General features: G+C 41.7%; 1 protein-coding gene across 1 annotated transcript; it reads left to right on the forward strand.

The window, feature by feature from the left end:
- The first annotated feature begins 1,852 nt into the window (after positions 1–1,852).
- On the forward strand, positions 1,853–17,163 carry ICOS (inducible T cell costimulator). The gene is made up of 5 exons (XM_045296681.1): positions 1,853–1,910; positions 12,380–12,721; positions 13,600–13,706; positions 15,912–15,996; positions 17,090–17,163. Exons 1-5 carry the CDS (start codon positions 1,853–1,855, stop codon positions 17,161–17,163), a joined length of 666 nt encoding a protein of 221 aa, XP_045152616.1.
- Positions 17,164–20,157: the final 2,994 nt, after the last annotated feature.

Consider the following 20,157-nt stretch of genomic DNA (forward strand, 5'->3'; position numbering starts at 1 on the left):
CTTCCCCTGAGGATTCTGGGAACTCCTCTATTTCCTCCTTGGAGGTAGAGACACTCTTTCTCTGCTCACTCCCTGAAAGACTCTCTACTAACAAGATACATGGAACTACGCTAGTCCCCGGAACTAGAGCAGCCACATGGAGACCTCTTCCAGCGCTGAGATACTTACAGCCCCACTGGATCCACATGATTGCACCCACTGACTGACCTGCGATCTTCCTGCATTCGGCATTATTGCATGTGTTTCGTGAATCTGAAGAGGACTTTATAGATTGGTATTGGACATATGGGCTAATATTGCACTTATGGACTTGATCTGGACTGGGCTGGCATGTTTTCTCAATGTCCAGCTGCTCTTGTATATAAAGCTTTCTTATACACATATGAGTGTCTCAATGAATTTGTTTCTCTAGTCTACCCAGACTACCACACTTTGCTTCAGCCTTTCATCTGAATGCCCTCTCTGCTAACTGAGTGGGCCTGTCCCATCACAGCCTGGAAGCTGTGCCTGGGTCCCCATCCTGGAAGCTGATTTAGATGCCCAGGCAGCAGAATTCCTGGGACTTCACCAGAGTGAATCCACTTGCTTGGTTTCAAAGTGACAACTCTGGAACCTATTCGTCAAATCCTAGCACTGCTCCTAGATGACCTTGAGCCTAACCCTTGACCACTCTGTGCCTCAGTTTTCTTCAACTCCCAAATGGAGACAATGGTAGTTCCCACTTCATGGGCTTAACATAATTAAAGGAGTTCATATAGGCTTAAAACGATCTAAATATATTATATAATTAAATACATGTAAAACAATGCACATTCTATATTTTCTAAATTTATGACATTGTATAGCTACTGAAGGAGCCTTGGAGGTGTAGTGGTTATTCTTTGGGCTGCTGACTGCAAGCTCAGCATTTAAAACCCCCCAGCCACTCGGTGGGAGAAAGATGGGGCTTTCTATGCCCGTAAAGAGTTACAGTCTTGGAAACCCACAGGGGCAATTCTACCATGTGCTATAGAGCTACTGTGAGTCAACACCAACTCATTGACAGTGAGTTTCTTTTTTTTTAATAGATATTGAAAAATACTATAAATTTTTTTACATTTAACTTATACGTGGTTTGCATTAATTAGGATGTATCATTTCATAGAAAACATTTAAATTTATATAAACACAATAAGATTACTATAACTATTGACGTTCTCTAGTCTATCTCTCTTACAGGGATAGAGAGACTATAGGTGGGCTTTACAATTTCCTTGTTTTCATCTGAGGCTATAGGTTTTACTTGTTTAAAATTGACCCTACCATTTTGAAAGTGATCATCCATATTTAATGTTATGCAAGTTTTCTTTCTCAGAATCCTATATGGCTTGTCTTTCAGATGTCTTCATTTAAATTTATGCAGATTTTATTTCTTATGTTACTCTAAAAACCATAGAAATGTGTCCAAATAGACACATCTTGTGGGTAATTTTAGATCCTGTTATTCCCAATGATTATTGATTTAAAGATGTAGGGTGGTTCTGAAAAGAACAGATATTGTTTCTTTAATTTGTTTTCTTAGAATAGAACAAAGACACATTTTTTCTCTGACTTTCAAATCATCAACAATTCACAGCCAAGCAATCAGCCCCCGAGTCAATTCCGGCTCCCAGCAATCTTATAGGACAAAGTCAACCTGTCCCATAGGACTTCCAAGCTGCAATTAAGAGACACCGCCTCGAGGGGATGGTAAGCGTGACACACCAACCTCCACCAAACCACTTCCTTTCCAGAAACTAGAAAACAACCGAGAGCGAGTCTTCACTGTCAGCCAGAGCACCGAAGGAGGGCACTGAACCTGGTGCCAGCAAACATGAAGTCAGACGTCTGGTATTTCCTTTTCCTCTGCTTCCTAGTTGAAGTTCTAAACGGTAAGTGCCCTATTGGGTATGTCTTGTTGTTATAACTAAGGCGACGATTGAGAAAAATGAAAGGTAGAAGAATTAAGCACCAAATAAACCCCATTGCTCTTGAGTTGATGCTGACGTTTTGACAGGGTAGCTCTGCCCATAGGGTTTCCCAGGTAGTAAATCTTCATGGGAACAGATCGCCAATCTTTCCAACCACGGCACCAGCCAGGCTCCTTAAGAGAAATGGAGAGGAGGATGTTTCTGAAAGGTTGAACAACCGAGGAAGAGCCTAGATACACGGCTAAGGGTACTGCATCAACTGTGTAGCTGTCTATGCCCCACGTTTGCATGACTGACTTTGATATTACCTTTTAAGATGGAAAATAGTCTTTCATCAGACCATTAAATTTTTAAGTGCTTCTTGCAGTTACTTGTCAGGGGCTAAAGTAGAAGAGAGGGTTCTGTTCTCTGAGAAACATGAAAGGCAAAATGACTTGTGTCAACAGAATGGAAATGAGATCGTCTTGGCATTTGGGCTGTGATTTTTTTCTTTTCTTTTTCCTACAGGAGATAAAAAAATGAGAGGGCTTTGAAAAGAAAGATTTTTATTTCAATCTTACCTGGTTTTCTGTTGTCTGCAATGCCCAGGCAGTCATAGATAATTTATTTATGTGAAGTATCAGGTTTTCCTAAAAGGTGAAGGAGTAGAGGGTGATGTAAAAATATTTCCCATACAGTGGACATTAAACAAAACTTATTACAGGGCCCCTATTTCTTTCCCTAATGGAAGTAGATGTTACTATATATCCGATTCTATAGGGAGAATTTATATAATTCTACCAATAGCTTAAAAGCATGTGTTCCTTTTTACTCTGTACATTTTTGTATTGCTTTTATTTTCTCTTAGATTCTGAGCTAGGCTCGTGTGGTTGGAAAAGTAAAATGAAATGATATTAAATGGGGAAGTTCTATTACCGCTAAAAATAAAAAAGCAAGACGTTTAGAGGGTAAATTCCACTTAGAAATACAATTTATGGTGGAACAATGAAATAGGTTTTACCATTCTTTCCAAATTAACAAAAAATTTAACGCCATTTGATTAGATATTATTGGATTTTGCGATGGATCAAGATGACTAGCGTGCTCTTCAAAGGAAGGAGGAAGGAGGAATGAGGAATGAGGGGTCTGCTTGTAATAAGGTCTGAGAGCAGTTCGAGGCTACTAAAGTTACTTACTGGACTCTGCTTTGTCTACAACCTATAGAAATCCTTTAGCCATATGAACGTCATATGAACAATATTTCTGAATTGATACTCATACATTCATTCATTCCATCAAGTCATGTGGCATTAAGTACCTTTCTTATAGGAAGCACTGTGCTAGCTACTGTACTCACAATGATGAACAAAACTGCTCTCATGAACCTAAATAAAAGGTTAGGAGAGAGACATCAAACAACCCCACAAATTAATGATAGTTACGGGCAAATCTCAGTTCTATGAAAGAATAAAACAGAGGAATCATGCAAACTGGGTGTGTATGAGTGGGGAGGGGCCTCATCCAAGACTTTCCCAGGAAACAGAGATTGAGTTGAGATTTGAAGGACCAATCAGAGTCAATGGGACAAAGAACAGGAAGTGGGGGTGGGGAACAACTGTCCATGCCAAAGAGCAGGGACAGACAACAGACCTGTGGGGAGGCCAGGGTCTGAAAGAAGTCCACTGTGCCTGGACACAGCAAGGGACAAGGTTGGAGTGGTGCAGGCTGAGGCTGATATGAGAAGCAGAGGCATGACTGCATGAGTCTGAAAATGAAGAATTTTGGTTTTTCTTCCAAGGACAGTAGACAAGTCAATGAAGGGTTTGCGTTTATTGCTAAAAGCATGCCAATATGCCCAAACTCTTCGTATGACTATATTATACAGGAGACTTGAATTAACACTGGCATTACTTGTAGGAGACAATAAGTCCAGTAGATGAATGCAGTGTAATTCAAGAATGTCATTCATCTTAGACAGAAGAGAGAAAATCCAATGTTCACTCTTGTCAGTAGAAATTATCACTTTCCTCAGAAGGCACAGAGGCTACATGGTGTTAATAAGTATGAAAACAGTCACCATATTAAAAATACCATGATTTGCCAGCAACTGCCAGTTGAAAAGCTTAAAATGCAAGACAAACTGAACTCATGTAGTAACTTGCAGGTTTTTATTTTGTGTGTGTGTGTGTGTGTGCCATGTTTTAAATCCTTCCAAGTAGGAATTACCTACTAAGTATTCATCCACATATCCTACCATTCAATATTCCATCATATCAATAAGAGTTAAGCAATTACCACCACAGTCAATTCTAGAACATTTTCTTCTTCCTTGTACTCACTGTGATTCAGGTAATTTTTTTCTAATTGTGGCAAAAACATACATAGCAAAACATTCTCCAGTTCCACAACTTCCACATGTGCAATTCAGTGCCATCGGTTATACTCTTCGTGATGGACAACCCTGATCGATGTCCTCTTCCAAATGATCGCACCACGAAACTCAACGTCCCCTAAGCAACACTTCCTTCCCCTTCACCCATGGTAAGCATTGGTCTAGTTTGGTTTCTCTCTCTTTTTTAATTTCTTCTCATCATAAAAGAAGATCTGGGAAAAAGTCAAACCTCTAATTGCAATTAGTGGTCATGTTTTCTTGACCTTAGAGGCAATGAGTATCGTGGAGAGACTGGATAAAGTCTAAGTTTAGAAAGATGGCTCTGAAGACAGTGGAGAGAAGGTACCAGAGGGAGAATGGTGGTGTGAGGGGTGTGGCCTTATGACGGGTTCTGTAAGGAAGCTGGGAGGAGACCCCTCATGTCTCTTTGACTTTGGCTTTGTAACCCAGGCAATGCCTCCATCTCAGACCATTTGGTGTCTCTGGCACCTACTTCTCTCTGAGACTTGGAAGATGAAGTTGAGTTACTGAGCATCTCTCAGCCTCTCCAAGACCGGAGACCTCATCTCCAGTCTCCCTCCCAGGACTCATGCTGGAATTTTGGAGTTCAAAACTGTCAATCCCTTTTTTTATAAGCAAATGTAGGACACTTCCATTAAGTATAACAATGCTGTATTTGATTTTATCCCTTCTTTTAAAAATATATTATTAATTGGGAGTTAAGATGTATATCATATCATTCCATCATCAATCACATCAAGCAGAGTTGCACAATTGCTACCACAATCAGTTTCAAAATATTTTTTTTCTTCCTGGACTCCTTGACATTGTCTCCCTTTTACCGCCTCCACCCTCACCAGTATACCCCCTCCCCACAAAACTTGCTGGTCCTATAAGTTCATAATCCTGGATTTCATATACCAAAACACAGAAACATATATAACGTAATTATTAGGATGTATCTCAGACATGCTATGTCATTGGAGGTCACCCTCATAAAAAAATTCTTAACAAATTTCTCAATGCCTGTTCTTTTAGTTTCCCCACCTGGGGAAGAGAGTTGGGCTCCCTAAAGTGCATGTGATTTTGCAATGGAATGACTTGTAACTTCTTTGAAAATTAATGACTGTGAATATTGCAACATTTTATAATACCTCTGGAATTTTCCTATTTCTACAAAGAAAACCAGTTTTTTACTGTGGAAAAAAAAAGTACTTCTCATTTGCCGCACTCACTTAAAGAATCAGGAGTTGTTTTATCCCCTCTATGGGATTCCCCAGTGAATAAAAGAAAATCCACACATTGCATACATAGACATGCAAACATGTGCCCCTTTGGCCTTCTGGCTTCTCTTTTCTGTTCTTCCTCACATGTTTTTAGGGTTTTTCTCCTGAAAAACATTAATGATTTATATAGGAGTGTGTTTATTTTGCCTGCTTCCTCTTGCTCATCCCAATCGCTTCTTTAGATTACGATGCTTTGATGAGTGCTGCCAACACCAGGGTAAGTGAAAAAATATTAGTACAAAACCACAGACACCGCTCTTAAACAAGACTATAAAAACGTGCACCCCTTGCTTCACTGCACATCCTCCACACAGGCTTACAGGCTTCTGACCGTGGTGTTTCCACATCTCCACCTTTAACATTTGTTTTTGAAGAAGTCTGTGCTCTTCAGGCCCCATGATGTTGAACTGATAGTTTTTGACATCCTTCGGGCTTGGGGAAGGAGCAGCTCTGGTTGTCTAGTGGTTGGTTACGGTTGGGCTGCCATCCAATCCGCAAGGCAGCAGGCAGTTTGGAATCAGCATCAGCATCACACCCACAGGAAAAGACAGGGCATCTACTCCCGTCAACAGTTACCGACTTGGAAAGGCAGAGGGGCAGTGCTATTGTGTCCAATTGGGCCGCTAGGAATTGGCATCGATTTGATGACAGTGGGCTTGCTTGTTCTGAGGAACAGAAAGAAATCTGAAGGGACAAGATCAGGGTTTTATGTTGAGTCGAGCAAGATTTCCCAGGAAATTCTCATAGGGCAGCCATGGAATAAGCACGTGCGTTGTCAGGATGATGGGGAATCCTTGGCACCAACTTGCTGGCCTTTCTGTCATCAATTCAAATCTTAATTTTCTTAAACTATCTTTGTAATAAGTTCCATCATCATCCTGTGCCTGGAATCCCAAGAAAGCGATTACCACAAACTTCTGAGCTGACCTTTCTCCCTGGAATTTCACCGGCCCGGCAGATCCCCTCCAAAGCCAGTTTTGATTGGTCTTTTATTTTTATGATGCATCCGAAAGAGACTGAGGTGAGGGTGTTGCAGTGAGTCTTCATCTGTAGCCATCCAAGGATCAAGGGACATGTCCCCATGCTTCAGAATTGGAACTCTCGGAGCAATACTTTTTGACTACCTCTCTATAGGCAAGATGCATGTATAAAATCTACTGATCGGGACTCAACTGTTATAGCTTTCAAAAGTTGGGGGGGGAAAGCAGTATGAGGATCTTAGACATACACCAGAACTTTTTAGTAAAAGATCAGATGTAAGCTAACATCTACTCTACACACATTGCAATCTTTAGAATTTAGCCTCTTTCGTTACTTGTGTCCTTTGCTAAACCAAAGCATATCATGACTTTAATACTGAAAATGTGTGTAGTAAGCACTTTTCAATAATTGCAAAGTCAGGAGATTTTATCTTCCTCTCAGCCTGGGACTTTTGTAGAGGTCTGCGGTTTAGAAGACTGACTTCAGGAGAACAGTGTGAGTTTTCTTAATCTTCTGTGCGGAAGATTTCAACTGGCCCCAGTACAGCAGCTTACAAAGAATTGCAGCAAGATGAATCCTCGCCAGGTCATCTTGCCCCAGAGAAATGAAAGAATACAGATATGACCATAATCAGTCTGCAGAGAAATGCCTCTGCACCAGCATGCCATTCTCAGGGGAATGACCTTTTACGCAGTTTTTCTTAACAGTCCTCAAACAGTACATTCAAATGCTCATCTCCTTTAGGAAATTTTGAAAACGTAGAGACATCATCTAAGATAAATATTCTGCTTTTATCTTTTGAAACATGATCTTTATTGATACCAACAGAGCATTAGAACAAGCAGTTCATAGTTTTGAGCATCTGAGAAGAACGCACCCTATCAGAGATGGCTGTCAGTATGATGACCGAGATTTAGGGCCCGTTCTCTGGTGCTGGTGCTGGGTGTCCATGACCCCAGTTGTACCTTACAAATCCGGCTAGACCAGAGCATGTACACTGGTACAGATAAGTGCTCTCGACACATGGAATCCAGGACAGATAAACCCCTTAGGAGCAGCAATGGGAGTAGTGATACCATGAGGGTAGGGAGAAGGTAGGGGGGAAAGGGGAGAAAGGGGAAACTAATCGCAATGATTGATGTATAACCTTCCCCTTCCCCCACCCCCTGGGGGGGACAAACAGTAGAAATGTGGGTGAAAGGAGACAGTGGATGGTTTAGGATATGGAAATAACAATAATTTGGGGCGGGGAAGAGGAGCTGATACCAAGGGCTCAAGTAGAAAGAAAATGTTTTGAAAATGATGATGGCAACATATGTACAAATGTGCTTGATACAATTGATGTATGGATTATTATAAGAGCTTTAAGAGCCCCCAATACAAGATAAAGCTGTCATCTATATAATATAATACTACCATGCTATGGTCATGAAACATCCGGTCCAATGATCCTCTACTGGCCAAATATTGACCAAATTTAATACAATGATCTTTTGGAGAACCTAAATAGCCAACCGAAGGACTCCTGGTGGTGTGGATGTTGGGCTGCAATCCGAGTGGTTGGCAGTTCAAAACTACCAACAACCACGAGGGAGAAAAACTGAGCTTTCTATTCTTGTAAACAAGTGTAGTTTTGGAAACCCATGGGGGGTCTCTATGAGTCAACATTGACTCGATGGCAGTGAGCTTTTTGAGTTGAATAGCCTACAAGGCTTAAACCTGTCCCCCTGCTACAGACATACAGGAGTCAAGAGAATAAACAACCCTCTAAGTCAGTCCTGATGAAGTTGGCGTACATTTTAGGCAAAGAACCTTTTCTTTCAAAATCACAAAGATACTTCTTTCAGGAATCTGGCCTCCCACTCTGGAAGTTGTGTTTTCTGAATGATTGAATATCTGCATGAGTTTTTCCCAGAAAAAAACCATCATGGTCAAACTAACCTAAGATCATCTTAATCTTATGAGTTGGGTAACTCTTTTTTCTGGCTCTGTTTTAACTTGAAAAATATAAATATAAAATATGGAATGAAAGATTTAGATTGATTAATTCTAAAAGCCCCTTTTGTTTCTTATATTTTATGTTCTGTATTTCATCTTTCCTGACTTAAAACTTTACAGAGACTTTCATAGTCATCTGCACATCCATCTATCTGACAAACATTTATTGAGAGTTGGTTTAAACCAGGTGCTCTTGTAGGCACAATGGATATATCAGTGAATAAGACCATAAACTCCTGATTTTTAAAGGCTACATTGTAGCGGCAATAAAAAAATAAGCAAATTAATCAACTCATTTTAGACAATGATAATACTTTATCTCAAGGTAATACCAGGGGAAAAAACGAGGAGCTGATGCCAGGGGCTTACGTGGAGAGCAAATGTTTTGAGAATGATGAGGGTAATGAATGTACAATTGTGCTTTATTCAATTGATGTATGTATGGATTGTGATAAGAGTTGTATTAGCCCCCCAATAAAATGTTTAAAAAGAAAGAAAGAAAATGACTTGCTGGTGGGGTGTTAAACTTTGGGCGGGGTGATTAGTGGTCACTGAGAAGTGTAATTACTCTTGAGTGATTAGATAGAAGCAACTGTATGAATATCAGAGAGAAGAAATTTCCAAGAACATAAACAGCAAGTTCAATGCACTGGGAATAAGCTTCTCTTGTTTCAGGTAGAAAGAAGGAATGTGTGATTGCAGTGTACTGGATGACTATCATAAGACAGTGTTGGTAATGAGCATGAATTAGGTCCATCTTGGCAAGACAGGGTAGGGAGTCAGACTTTATTTTAAGAGAGATGGGAAGGCCCTGGAAGTTTTTAGAAACATGATGATAACACTACTTGATTGCATTTGTTAGTAGATCATTTTGCTGATCTGAAAATGAGTGAAAACAGAGAGGGTATCCCTGTCCCAGGGAGAGAAAATGATGGGTAGGGAAGTTATAGTAGCTACCAACAGAAATAGGTGGGTTCTGGTGGGTGTCTGGGAGGCTCGGAAGTTAGGCTTTCGGCTCCCATGAAGAGTTAAAGTCTCACAAGCCCAAAGGGAAAGTTCTACTCTGCCCTATCGAGCTGTTATGGTTGGACTCGACTCATGGCAGTGAGGCTGTTTGGTTTTGTGGTTATGGCAATGAACTGATCAAACAGATTTAACACCCAAGTTCTCAGAGCAGACATTTGCTATAAAAAATGATATTATAAAACCGATTCTCCTGGATGAACATTGGATTTGATGATAGGAGCATCCAGGGAGAGTAGAAAAAGATGTCATATCAGCTACTCCTGCAGTTGTAACAAATAAATATATTCAAAACTTCCTTTATCTGCTTATCTAAGTTCATTAAGCTTATCTCTAAGGGATGATATCCTTCTGATATTATTTTTCAAACACTGCTAAAGGCTAAGGAGGATTGTGACTGGATATTTGAGTGAACATATCTGTGGAATAGGTGCCAGTGTAATTATGAAGCATTGATCACATGCCATAACATGCTCTTTTATCTGAAAATGTTGAAATTACAGGCTGAGAGTTGTCCAGATGGGAAGCATAAGCATTAGATACGTGGAAACATGAGTCATGCTTCTCATTACCACATTTAATTGGAAACAAGGTAATCTATGCCGCTCTTAAGGCACCCTGGCAGTGAAACGATTAAAGTGCTTGACTTCTAACAGAGAGGTCTGTGGTTCAAACTCAACAAACTCTCTTTGGGAGTAAAGACTGGAATCCCTAAGGGGCAGTGCTACTCTGTCCTATGAGTTGGGATAGGCTTGACACCAAGAACCACACAGTTAGGGTAAAATCAATGAAATGAATACAGTGAAAATGACGATTTGGAATCCCCGAATGCCACATCATTTTTGACACTGCACAGAAGCACGGCCTTCCCCTCTCAAAATATGTTAATGGGCTTTCATCTCTTCTGTCGCCCTGGAATAGCCCATGAAGAACAGGCTTCACTTTGGAGGATATTCGTAGTCTTATTTGAATGTGTTCTGATCCTGAATCCACAGAGAGTGGAAAGCACTTTAAGACTTTTTGTTCTCCCTCGTTTATTTAAAAGACAAACGCGGCTTAGATCCAGAAGGGTAGTCTAGTCTCAGAACCTGAGGAGTGGCAAGACTCAATCCGCCTCTGGGTTTCTGCATTGGACTTCCGGGTCACCTCACTGTCGACCATTTCCGTCTGCTTTGCACTCGATGATAAATCACTGTGTGGGCAAAACTTGTCCTCAGAAATAAAGACGGGGTGTCTCTCTGTGAGTGTGCATCCTGTGGCTGCAGACACTTTTGCTCGAAGATCTCTTTGTGGTTCGCTTGCTGACTCTGGTCTCGGGGACGTTTGCTTTGAATAGTTCTAGAGGAACTGAGGATCAGCTCCTTGATTTTACCTTCTGCCGCAAAAGCAGCAGAGACGTGTAAACGGCAAAGCAGCAGTAGTTGTTGTCTCAGACAAATCAATCCCCGCACAGGACACCCTTCGTTTTGATCTGATACAGAGCACACCGTGTAGCCACTGGTCTTCTCTTGCTTGGTGTTTATGTTCTCACTCGCTGCCACCGAGCCAATGACACGTCATACTCACTCTGCAGCACAGGGCACAACGGCCCGGTGGGTTTCCGAGAGTGTAACTCTTTATGGGAGTAGAGAGCCCCGTCTTTCTCCCTAGTTCGATAGAAGGAAACACTGCCGGGTCCTGCACCTCACAATTGTTACATTGGAGCCCAATACTCATATAGAGTCATTCACTTTTAGTTTAAGCTAGATACGATCTTCAGGAGCTCTGCTGGTGCAGTGGGTTATGGTTGGCCCACTAACCATAAAGTCTGCAGTTCAAACACACCAGCTGCTCCACAGGAGGAAGAAAAGGCTTTGCAGCCTGAGAAACCCACATGGGCAGTTCTACTCGGCCCTATAGGATCACGATGAGTCACAATCAATTCAATGGTGAGCTTGATTTTGATTTAGATATAAAACCTTTAAATGTATATATATATATATATATTTTTTTTCCTTCTTCTTTCTTTTCTAAATTACATTCTTTTCCTAAATCTACCCTTGTTTGGTTACGGTAAGTGCTACGTATCCTCCCATTTCAATTTAAAAGACATTTCCTCAAAGCGGCATCTTTCTGATCCTCCGATCAAAATTAGAACTCATTCCAGCACCCCACCCCTCACCACCACCTTAAGTAGTGTTCTTATTTTCCACTCCTCGCCGTACTACAGCTGAGTACTACAGAACTCGTCCTCCCTCTGCACCTCACAGAGGAAGGGCAGTGGGGACCACTGAGTCGGTTCCGAGTCACAGGGATCCTCCGTACAACAGAACAGAACACTGCCTGGCCATGCACCCTCCTCAGAGTGCTGATTGAGCCCCTCGTCACACCCACTGTTCCATGAATACGATGGAAATCAAAGATCAAATAATTTATTTGATTGCTCACCCCCAAATCAGCAGTTGGAGCCCACCAGCCCTCTACAGGTAAAGGTTTTTTGTCTCAGGAACCCAAAGAGGCCGTTGTACCGAGTCTCCAGGGTCGCTGTGAGTGGGTGGCCATGAGTTGAGGCTTGCTAAATAATCGACGCTTACGTGATAAGCCAGCTTCTGGTTAGGCTTTTCTCAGCCCGTCTCACCTGCAGCTGTGTCCTTTCTTTGGGAAAGTGAACTTCTCTCGTTGGGGCACAAGCCAGGTGGAGTCATGCAGAGAGTTACCTTCAGAGGAAATACGATTGCAACCACATGTTCCTAACATGTCTCTCTTGCTTTGTTTTCTTTCTCTTCGTCCAGGAGAAATCAATGATTCTGCCAAGCCTGAGATGTTCACCTTTCACAAAGGAGGTGTGCAAATTAGGTGCAAACACCCCGCCACCCTCCAGCAATTTAAAATGCAGCTGCTGAGAGGGAAGCAGCTGCTATGTGAGCTCACCCAGACCAAGGAGGCCGGACACACGGTGTCCACCACGAAGAACCTGGGTTTCTGTCAGTCTCAGTCGTCCAATGACAGTGTCTCTTTTTTCCTGTACAACCTGAACAGTTCTTACGCCAGCTATTACTTCTGCCAGCTGATCGTTTTTGATCCTCCTCCATTCACTATAGAGACCCTTAGTGGAGAATATTTGCATATTTATGGTAAGGCATTCCTTTTATCTCCCTGGCTTCGGAGGCCATACACATCTGGACAGCTTTTATGACTAATGAAAACAATGAAACAAATAAGTATCTTTGGTGCTGGGGTTCCTCTGAGTGCCATGATAGGCAATTATTTATGACGAAACGGCGCAAAGGGCAATTTATTATTAATAATTATTGCTAGTAAGTGATGTACAGTTTAATCATATAGACTGCCGAGTTAGAGCTAAGTCGTGCTGCTTTTAAAAAACTTAAGAAAAATACCCCAAGTACATGACTTAATGGCTATTTCCTCTATTAATCTAAGAGTTATAATTTTGGGTTTGTGCCGGGGTTTGTACTTCAATTAGATGATCGAAAATAATAGGTTTATATTATGACTTTTTCTAGTTACTCTTTTAAAGAAATAGAGACGGGAAGTTTCTATGAACCCCATTTCTAAACATACGTGTGCACAGAAAGCATGTAGAGTGAAAACTCCACCTTTAGGTTTGAGTCTTTAGATGTTTGCTATGAATATTAAGGGGCTCTGGTAGTGCTGTTGGGTAAGCATTGGACTGCTAACTACAGGGATTGTGGTTCAAACCCACGAGCTGCTTTATGGTGAGCCTGATGGCTACTGAAAAGACTTAGAGCCTGCGAAACCCTATTGGGTCACTATGAGTGAAAATTGACTTCCATTGCAGTGGGTTTTGCTTTGTTTTGCTATCATGCTGAGATCATGTTAGTTAGCATTTATTGAGTGTCATTACTGTAATGCAGAAAAGATTTGGGTGGTTAAGTAATGTTCAAATTTGGCAAAAAGCATTTGTGATTTAGCACAGGAAAAGAAGGTGAGATTCTCAAAAGTTTTTTTCTTACCTTTTTTCCCAACCCAGAATCACAACTTTGTTGCACCTTGAAGTTCTGGTTGCCTGTCATATGTGCAGCTTTTATTGTACTCTGCATTTTGGGATGTGTGTTTATTGGTTGGCTTACCAAAAAGGTGAGCAATTTCTGTTTTTTTTTCCCTTGCATCTTCTTTCTGAGGAATCTCAATGATTATTTACTCATCAGAAGTACACATTGATTTCATCAAAAATATTCTGATCATCAGATAGACACTTCCTTTTCCCCAAGATATACCTACTAATCAAACTGATAATTTAGAGTAGATGCTTATTTATTTATTTTATAAATTATTCCCCTCCCCTCCCCCAATAAACCTCTATGGTTAAGAGTAAGATACATTATTGTTTTGAAAAGACAAGGAAATTGGACTCAAGGAGAGACAGATAGCCTGCAGGAAGGTCAAAATATTAAGAAAAGAGATAGTTATTATTTAAAAAAAGGGGACTGCGAATTTGATTCTAGCCATCTTAACTGTCAGGGCAAAGATGAAACAATTAGCTACAGTGCAAGGTACACTCAACTGATAAGATAAAATATAATCAGTGATAACGTCTTTCAAGCTGCCAGTAGAAGCTGAGAAGGAAATTTCCCATTTTTTTCACATGATGAGTGATTACACTTCTTATTTTCACACACACACACACACACACACACACACACACACACACAAGCTAGTCATAAAGATAAAATAGAAACACACACACACAAAGAAACACAATAATAATAATCTTTCTCTCCTGGAGGATATTCTTTTTTTAAAAAACAACAACACAACTTTAAATTATAAGAGGGGTGAAGGCTTTCAGAGCAGATCATCTGTTTTACATTAAACAGTTCATACCTATTTTGTTTCATCTAACTCATTGCAATCCTGCCCATGTAATAGCATTAATCTCACGTCTTCTGTGTTTACTGTTTCCATCCCTAGTTCGTTCCTAACCCCTTTGAACGTTGTCTTTGGATAAATGCTGCCCTTTGGATCTCAATTAGTTGAGTATTCTAAGGCATGCTTACCTTACTAGCATTCTTGTTCCCCTATCAAACTCAGCGATGCCGAGTTGATTCAGACTCTTAGTGACCCCGACTCAGAGCGGCCCTCTAGGCCAGGGTAGGACTGCCCCCTGTGGGTTTCTAGATAGTACTATTGACTGGAGGAGAAAGCCTCATCTTTCCTCCATGGTATCAAATTGATGACCTGTGGTTAGCAACTTAGTCCATAGACCACTATGCCAGCAGGCACTTTGTTCCCCTTGGACCCCTGCCTATTGTTTGGATGAAAGCGAAGTCATGGGAGTGATTCAGATCCACACCTGAAGGCCCACTACAGATCACAGTCTTGGGGTTCCACTCATCTCTACACAGCAAGTTAGCCTGCTCTTTTTTAAAAATGATTTTGAGTTTTATTTCGCATTTTTCTCTCACTCTTTCTTCCAATGTGACCCTTTCCAGAGTGGTTGGTAGTGGGAGGTGGGCTTCATTGGGTTCTGCTGGTTTTGCCAGTTGCTGTGTGTGTGGTCTAATTGTTTCCATGTGTCTTTGATTTCTTTTACTTTACTTTCTTCTGGACGAGGAGGGACTAAAGCTGTGTCTCAGATGGCTGTTCACCAGCTTTTAAGAGCTTAGCTGCTAGGCATCAAAATAGAACATCTTCTTTGTGCACGATGCTATGCTAATTGATCTTGCTGTTCCCCAAAACGATGATCCTGAACCACCAGCCCAGCAACTCATTCCTTCCAAGTGTTGGGGTATGACTTATGTAGATATTTTCATAACTGTTCTCCCCTGTGCTCTGACCCATTCATGGATATATTTGCAGCCAAAGTAAAGACCCAAGTATAAATAGAAGCTATGAATTTTAATCTTTCACATTACTAGTTCTCTATCAAATCATTTAGGCCAACATGCACATGAGGCAAATATGTTGTCAAGTATATTTAGTATGTGGTCATTGGCCAGAAAGTATGTCTATCTGTGGCAAACACAAATTTAAAAAGAGAGATGAGGTGGGGGCAGGAAGGAATAAGACAGCGCCCATGACCTAAGTCCATTAGAAAAACAAAGATAAAGGTAAAAATGAAGAGGACATTTGGGAGAAAAAATTAATTTAACTCATTCTTCCAGCATGTACTCTCATTTAGCCTAAAGTCAGGAGCCTTTGTCACATTTTAATGCTTTTGTCACATACTACTTCCAAGAACGAGTGCTAACTGGACGTAAAGCGAAGCTGGAGGTGGGGAAATCCAGATGATGAGCCTCTCTCTCTCTCTCTCTCTCTCTCTCTCTCTCTCTCTCCTTTCAGAAGTACCAGTCCGTTCTGCAGGACCCCAACAGTGAGTACATGGCCATGGCCGCAGTGACCACTGCTAAAATCCCCAGATGCAGAGGTACAGCTCCATGGGGCAGGGGGTGGGGCATGGGGTGGGGGTGGGGGTGGGGCAGGGGGTGGGGATGGGGAAGGGTGTTTACTACTTGGGGTGGGAGATGTTTTCACATTATGTCTGGGGTTTAAACTTTTATTTTTTTAAAGACGGGAAAAATATTTTGGGGCCTATTTTAATTTTTTTCCTGTAAAAATCTAAATTTTTACCTAATGGAATCTATATATTTTGGGTAGTGTAAAGAAACAGGTTTGCAAGCCACAAAGATGATTTCTCAGCTGATATTCCAAAACTTATGAGGCTTCTAGGTTTTATGTATTGAGGGGACACTGAGTCAGGCAGTGAACCTGCTATCCAACAGCAGTCTATGGCCGGGAAGGGGAAAAGGGAGTGTAGCCATGGGTGGAGATTTTTGGCTGAAATTTGGAAGAGACACCTAGGCTGGTGGTACCAAGGGGATGAAGAGGAAATTGGTAACTGTATTTAATTATTTTGGTGTATTTACTTCCTGAGGATGCCATATCAAAATGCCACCAGTGTGTGTATCTTAAAAAGAATAGAATAGTGTTGTCTCAGAGTTCTTGGGTTTGGGAGTCCTAGATCAGGGTGTTATTAGGGCCATGATCTCTCTGCAGGCATTAGGGAAAGATGTTCTGTGTCTCACTGGCTTCTCCCATCTCCAGGGTTGGCTGACTTGAGGAAGCAGCTGCTTAAGACATTCTTCCTTTCTCTCTCTCTCTCTCTCTCTCTCTCTCTGTTCTTTCCCCCTTAAAGGGACAGCACATATGATATTAGTATCCAATCTAGTTGGGTATGACTTGTGATGTAAATTTAACTGATAACATCATCAAATAATATCTGTTACAGGACTCAGTCGTGGGCTGGGTAAAACTTCATGGAAACTGCGGAGCTAATGTTGGGTTTTGAAGGATACTTTAGAGTTTGGATGGTGTGTGTATGTGTGTGCGCATGTGTTTATGAAAGGTTGAGAAAGGGGGAAACCTTCGGGAAGGGATAGACACTTGCAGAGTTTTTTAAGAGTTATTTTAAAAATTCGATTACAGATGGGCTCTGAAACCTGGAACTCTCTGGCCCCCAGGCGTGAAGCTCATTGGCCAGCTCCTTGCATCTGGAAATTCAAGATTCTTTCCTTTCCTGGACCCCAGAGCCTGAAGTGATGTCTGATTTGATTTGACTACATCCATCTCCCGCTGATGTGTTGTTCAATCTGGACCAGCGACTCTATTCGTCAACAGGGATGTGTTTCAATAGACTGCCTGTGTAGTACCGAGTTATCTCAAACAAACACCCTGATAGCAAGCCCAGCTCCTGTGTGCTCAGCAAACAGACCTTGCTGGGGAGAAGTCCCTGCCTTCACATCTGCTCCTAGCAATGCACCAACCACTAAAAAAACCCAGCTTTTTTTGTTTTAACTTTTTAAAGACACAAAGGATACCAAATCTGCAAAGCAAATGGGCAGCCCTGGGCCAGCATCTGTCCACTTGTCACCACCACACTACCTCTTCTTTCCGTAGAGATGCTCCTTTCCTTCTGTTCATCAGACCATAGCGGCAGGTGCTTCAAAATGGTGGCGATTTACTCCCATTTCCTTCTATCCCAGACTGTCCGAATGCCATAGTGGACAGCTCTCTTGTCCAACTGTGGATGCTTCAGCACCCCTCTTGACCAATCCCCCAACGATTTAAGCGCCTCTCCTTGCCCTCAGATTCACTTGTGAAACTACTTACCCAGGACTCCTTGATTAATCAAAACAATCAAGAACTAATGAAACCCACGGTCATAGAGAGTGGATTCTGACACATGGCAACCGCAGATGCCACGGGGTAGAACTGTGCCCCAAAGCGCTTTCGTGGCCATACTCTTTATGAAGGGTTTTGTTCCGTGGCACCGGTGGGTGGGTTTGAACCACCAACCTTTAGGTTATCAGTTGAGCACAAACTGTTGGTGCCACCTAGAACTTGACTACTTGATAGCTACGCTGCCTAAGGGCGGGGCCTCTGCATGTTTTCTCTCTCCTGCTCAACAAAACACGACAGGAAACATACTGCTGGAGTCCAATGGACAGACTTTGCCTATATTCTTCCTCTCAAAGTGTATTGGTCCCAGAACACATCGTATTTTCCCCAACTCAGTTAAGATAGGTTATTTTGTTGACATTTGTGGCAGGAAACATGACCCAGAATCAAATACGACTTCATCTTATTATCCTGTTTTCATGGTGCTGTTAATTACCACCTGTTGTTTTCATAGATGAGATTACAATGGGAACCAAACAAAACCATCTTTAACTGCCGACCACCCTCCTCATTGTAGAGCTAGGATACCTGTTGCCCCTAAGCTGCCGCTCCTGTGAGCTGCTGCCAACATCATGCCATGCTGCCTCTGGACTTGACAGGCAAAACGGAGAAATTTCACGCCCCCAGACCTGGAGGGACCCCGAAGGTCGACAGACTCTCCCCACAATGGGGTGAGCCACCGTGGGAACCAGAGTCACCTGGCCTGCATCAAGCCAGGATCTGGGAAGGACAGGGTTCCCAGGATGATGCCACTCATCTAGAAACCAGCCAGCCAGAAACTGGCTCTGGGACTTCGAAATTGGCTCCCTTCAAATGTAGTTTGGCTTGAAGGGTTCTTGAGTACACGTGACATGTGGTTATCCTTAGTTGGGCTACTTTTTGTCACATCCTGTCACTAAGGTGTAGGCAAGAATGCTCAACTTCAGGCTAAATGGGGTCATTTGGTAGTGTTGGAATTTGTCATTGCCCGCTCATCTATCATTTACTTTAGGGGTGAGCTCCTGTGTATCATTACGCATACCTATATTATTTTAAGTATGTGTAATGTGGCTGTGTACAGTACAGTACTGAATCTGTAATTTGAATCAAGTGCGGTGGTCTCTGTTTTTGGACAGCATGTCAGGCTCTGCAGAGAGGTGTGAGGAATAGATCGTGGGGCGGAGTTGGGGGGTGGGGCTGGAGAACAGTCGTCACGTGGTACACCTGACCTGGTTGCCCAGGATTGGCCCCTGGAGCTTCCTTATCTCCAAAAGGGATATTTCAATGGCTAAAGGATAACATTTCTGTGAAATAAATACTTTTAAAAACAGGAGCCACCTTACAAATAGACTTTGGCACTAATTGTATGCTGAAAAATAAACATTTGATATTCCTGAAAATATCTCACAGTGTTTTCTTTGGGAGCAATGAAGAGGATGATTACCTTAGCTAGTAGTTGCACATTTGAATTTTAAGGTAGCTATATTGCTTGGAACTTTACTAGTTTTACTTTACTAGTTTACTAGTTTTACTTTGCTAGTTTACTAGTTTTCTTTACTAGTTTTACTTTGCTAGTTTACTAGTTTTCTTTACTAGTGTTACTTTGCTAGTTTACTAGTTTTACTTTGCTACTTTACTAGTTTTACTTTGCTTGAACTTAAGTAGTTTTATTTTCCTTTCACCCACTTTCCTTTCCTTCCTGTAAATAAGATCTGAATCAACCAAAAAACTTGCCAAACAGTTGAAAAATTCTGCAAAAAGGTTTGGCACTTCCTTGAACATGTCTCTGACCTAATGTTCTATCATCCCTGAGTTGCTTAGTATGTGTTTCCTACAAACACAACCTCCACCTAAGCCACCCTGCAGCCACCGTACCAGAAGATTCATATTGAAACCTGGCTCTCACCTAGGCTACTCACCTCCTGCAACTTTTGCCTGTTGCTCCAATAATGCACTTTGTAGCAAATGGTTCCATTCACAATCTTCCTTGGGGTTTTGTTGTCATGTCTCTGTTGTGTCCTTTAGTCTGGATAGGTCCCCAATCTCTATTATCATGGCCTTGGGGGTTTTGAAGATTATAAGTCAGTTATGCTTTAGCATGCCTTAAGCTGGGATTTTCTGGTGTTTCTTAATCAGGTTAGTGTGGTAGAAATAAGCAGCTGATGGTGCGTGTCCTTTTCCTTACACCTGATTAGGAGTATTTTGGAAAGCATCATTCTTTTCACCTATTGCCTTCATCTATCACGGAGGCTATTGTTTGAGGGTTCCCCTGTGACCACTTCTTTTCACTCCTAATCAGGGTTTCTTAACCTTAGGATGTCCTACTGTCTTCTCTAAGCATCTCTTTCTGAAACTTCGTATCTTTTCCTGG

Source organism: Echinops telfairi, unplaced genomic scaffold (genome assembly GCF_000313985.2).
Source record: "Echinops telfairi isolate 266 unplaced genomic scaffold, ASM31398v2 ScPeMD7_3;HRSCAF=10, whole genome shotgun sequence".
NCBI classification, from domain to species: domain Eukaryota; kingdom Metazoa; phylum Chordata; class Mammalia; order Afrosoricida; family Tenrecidae; genus Echinops; species Echinops telfairi.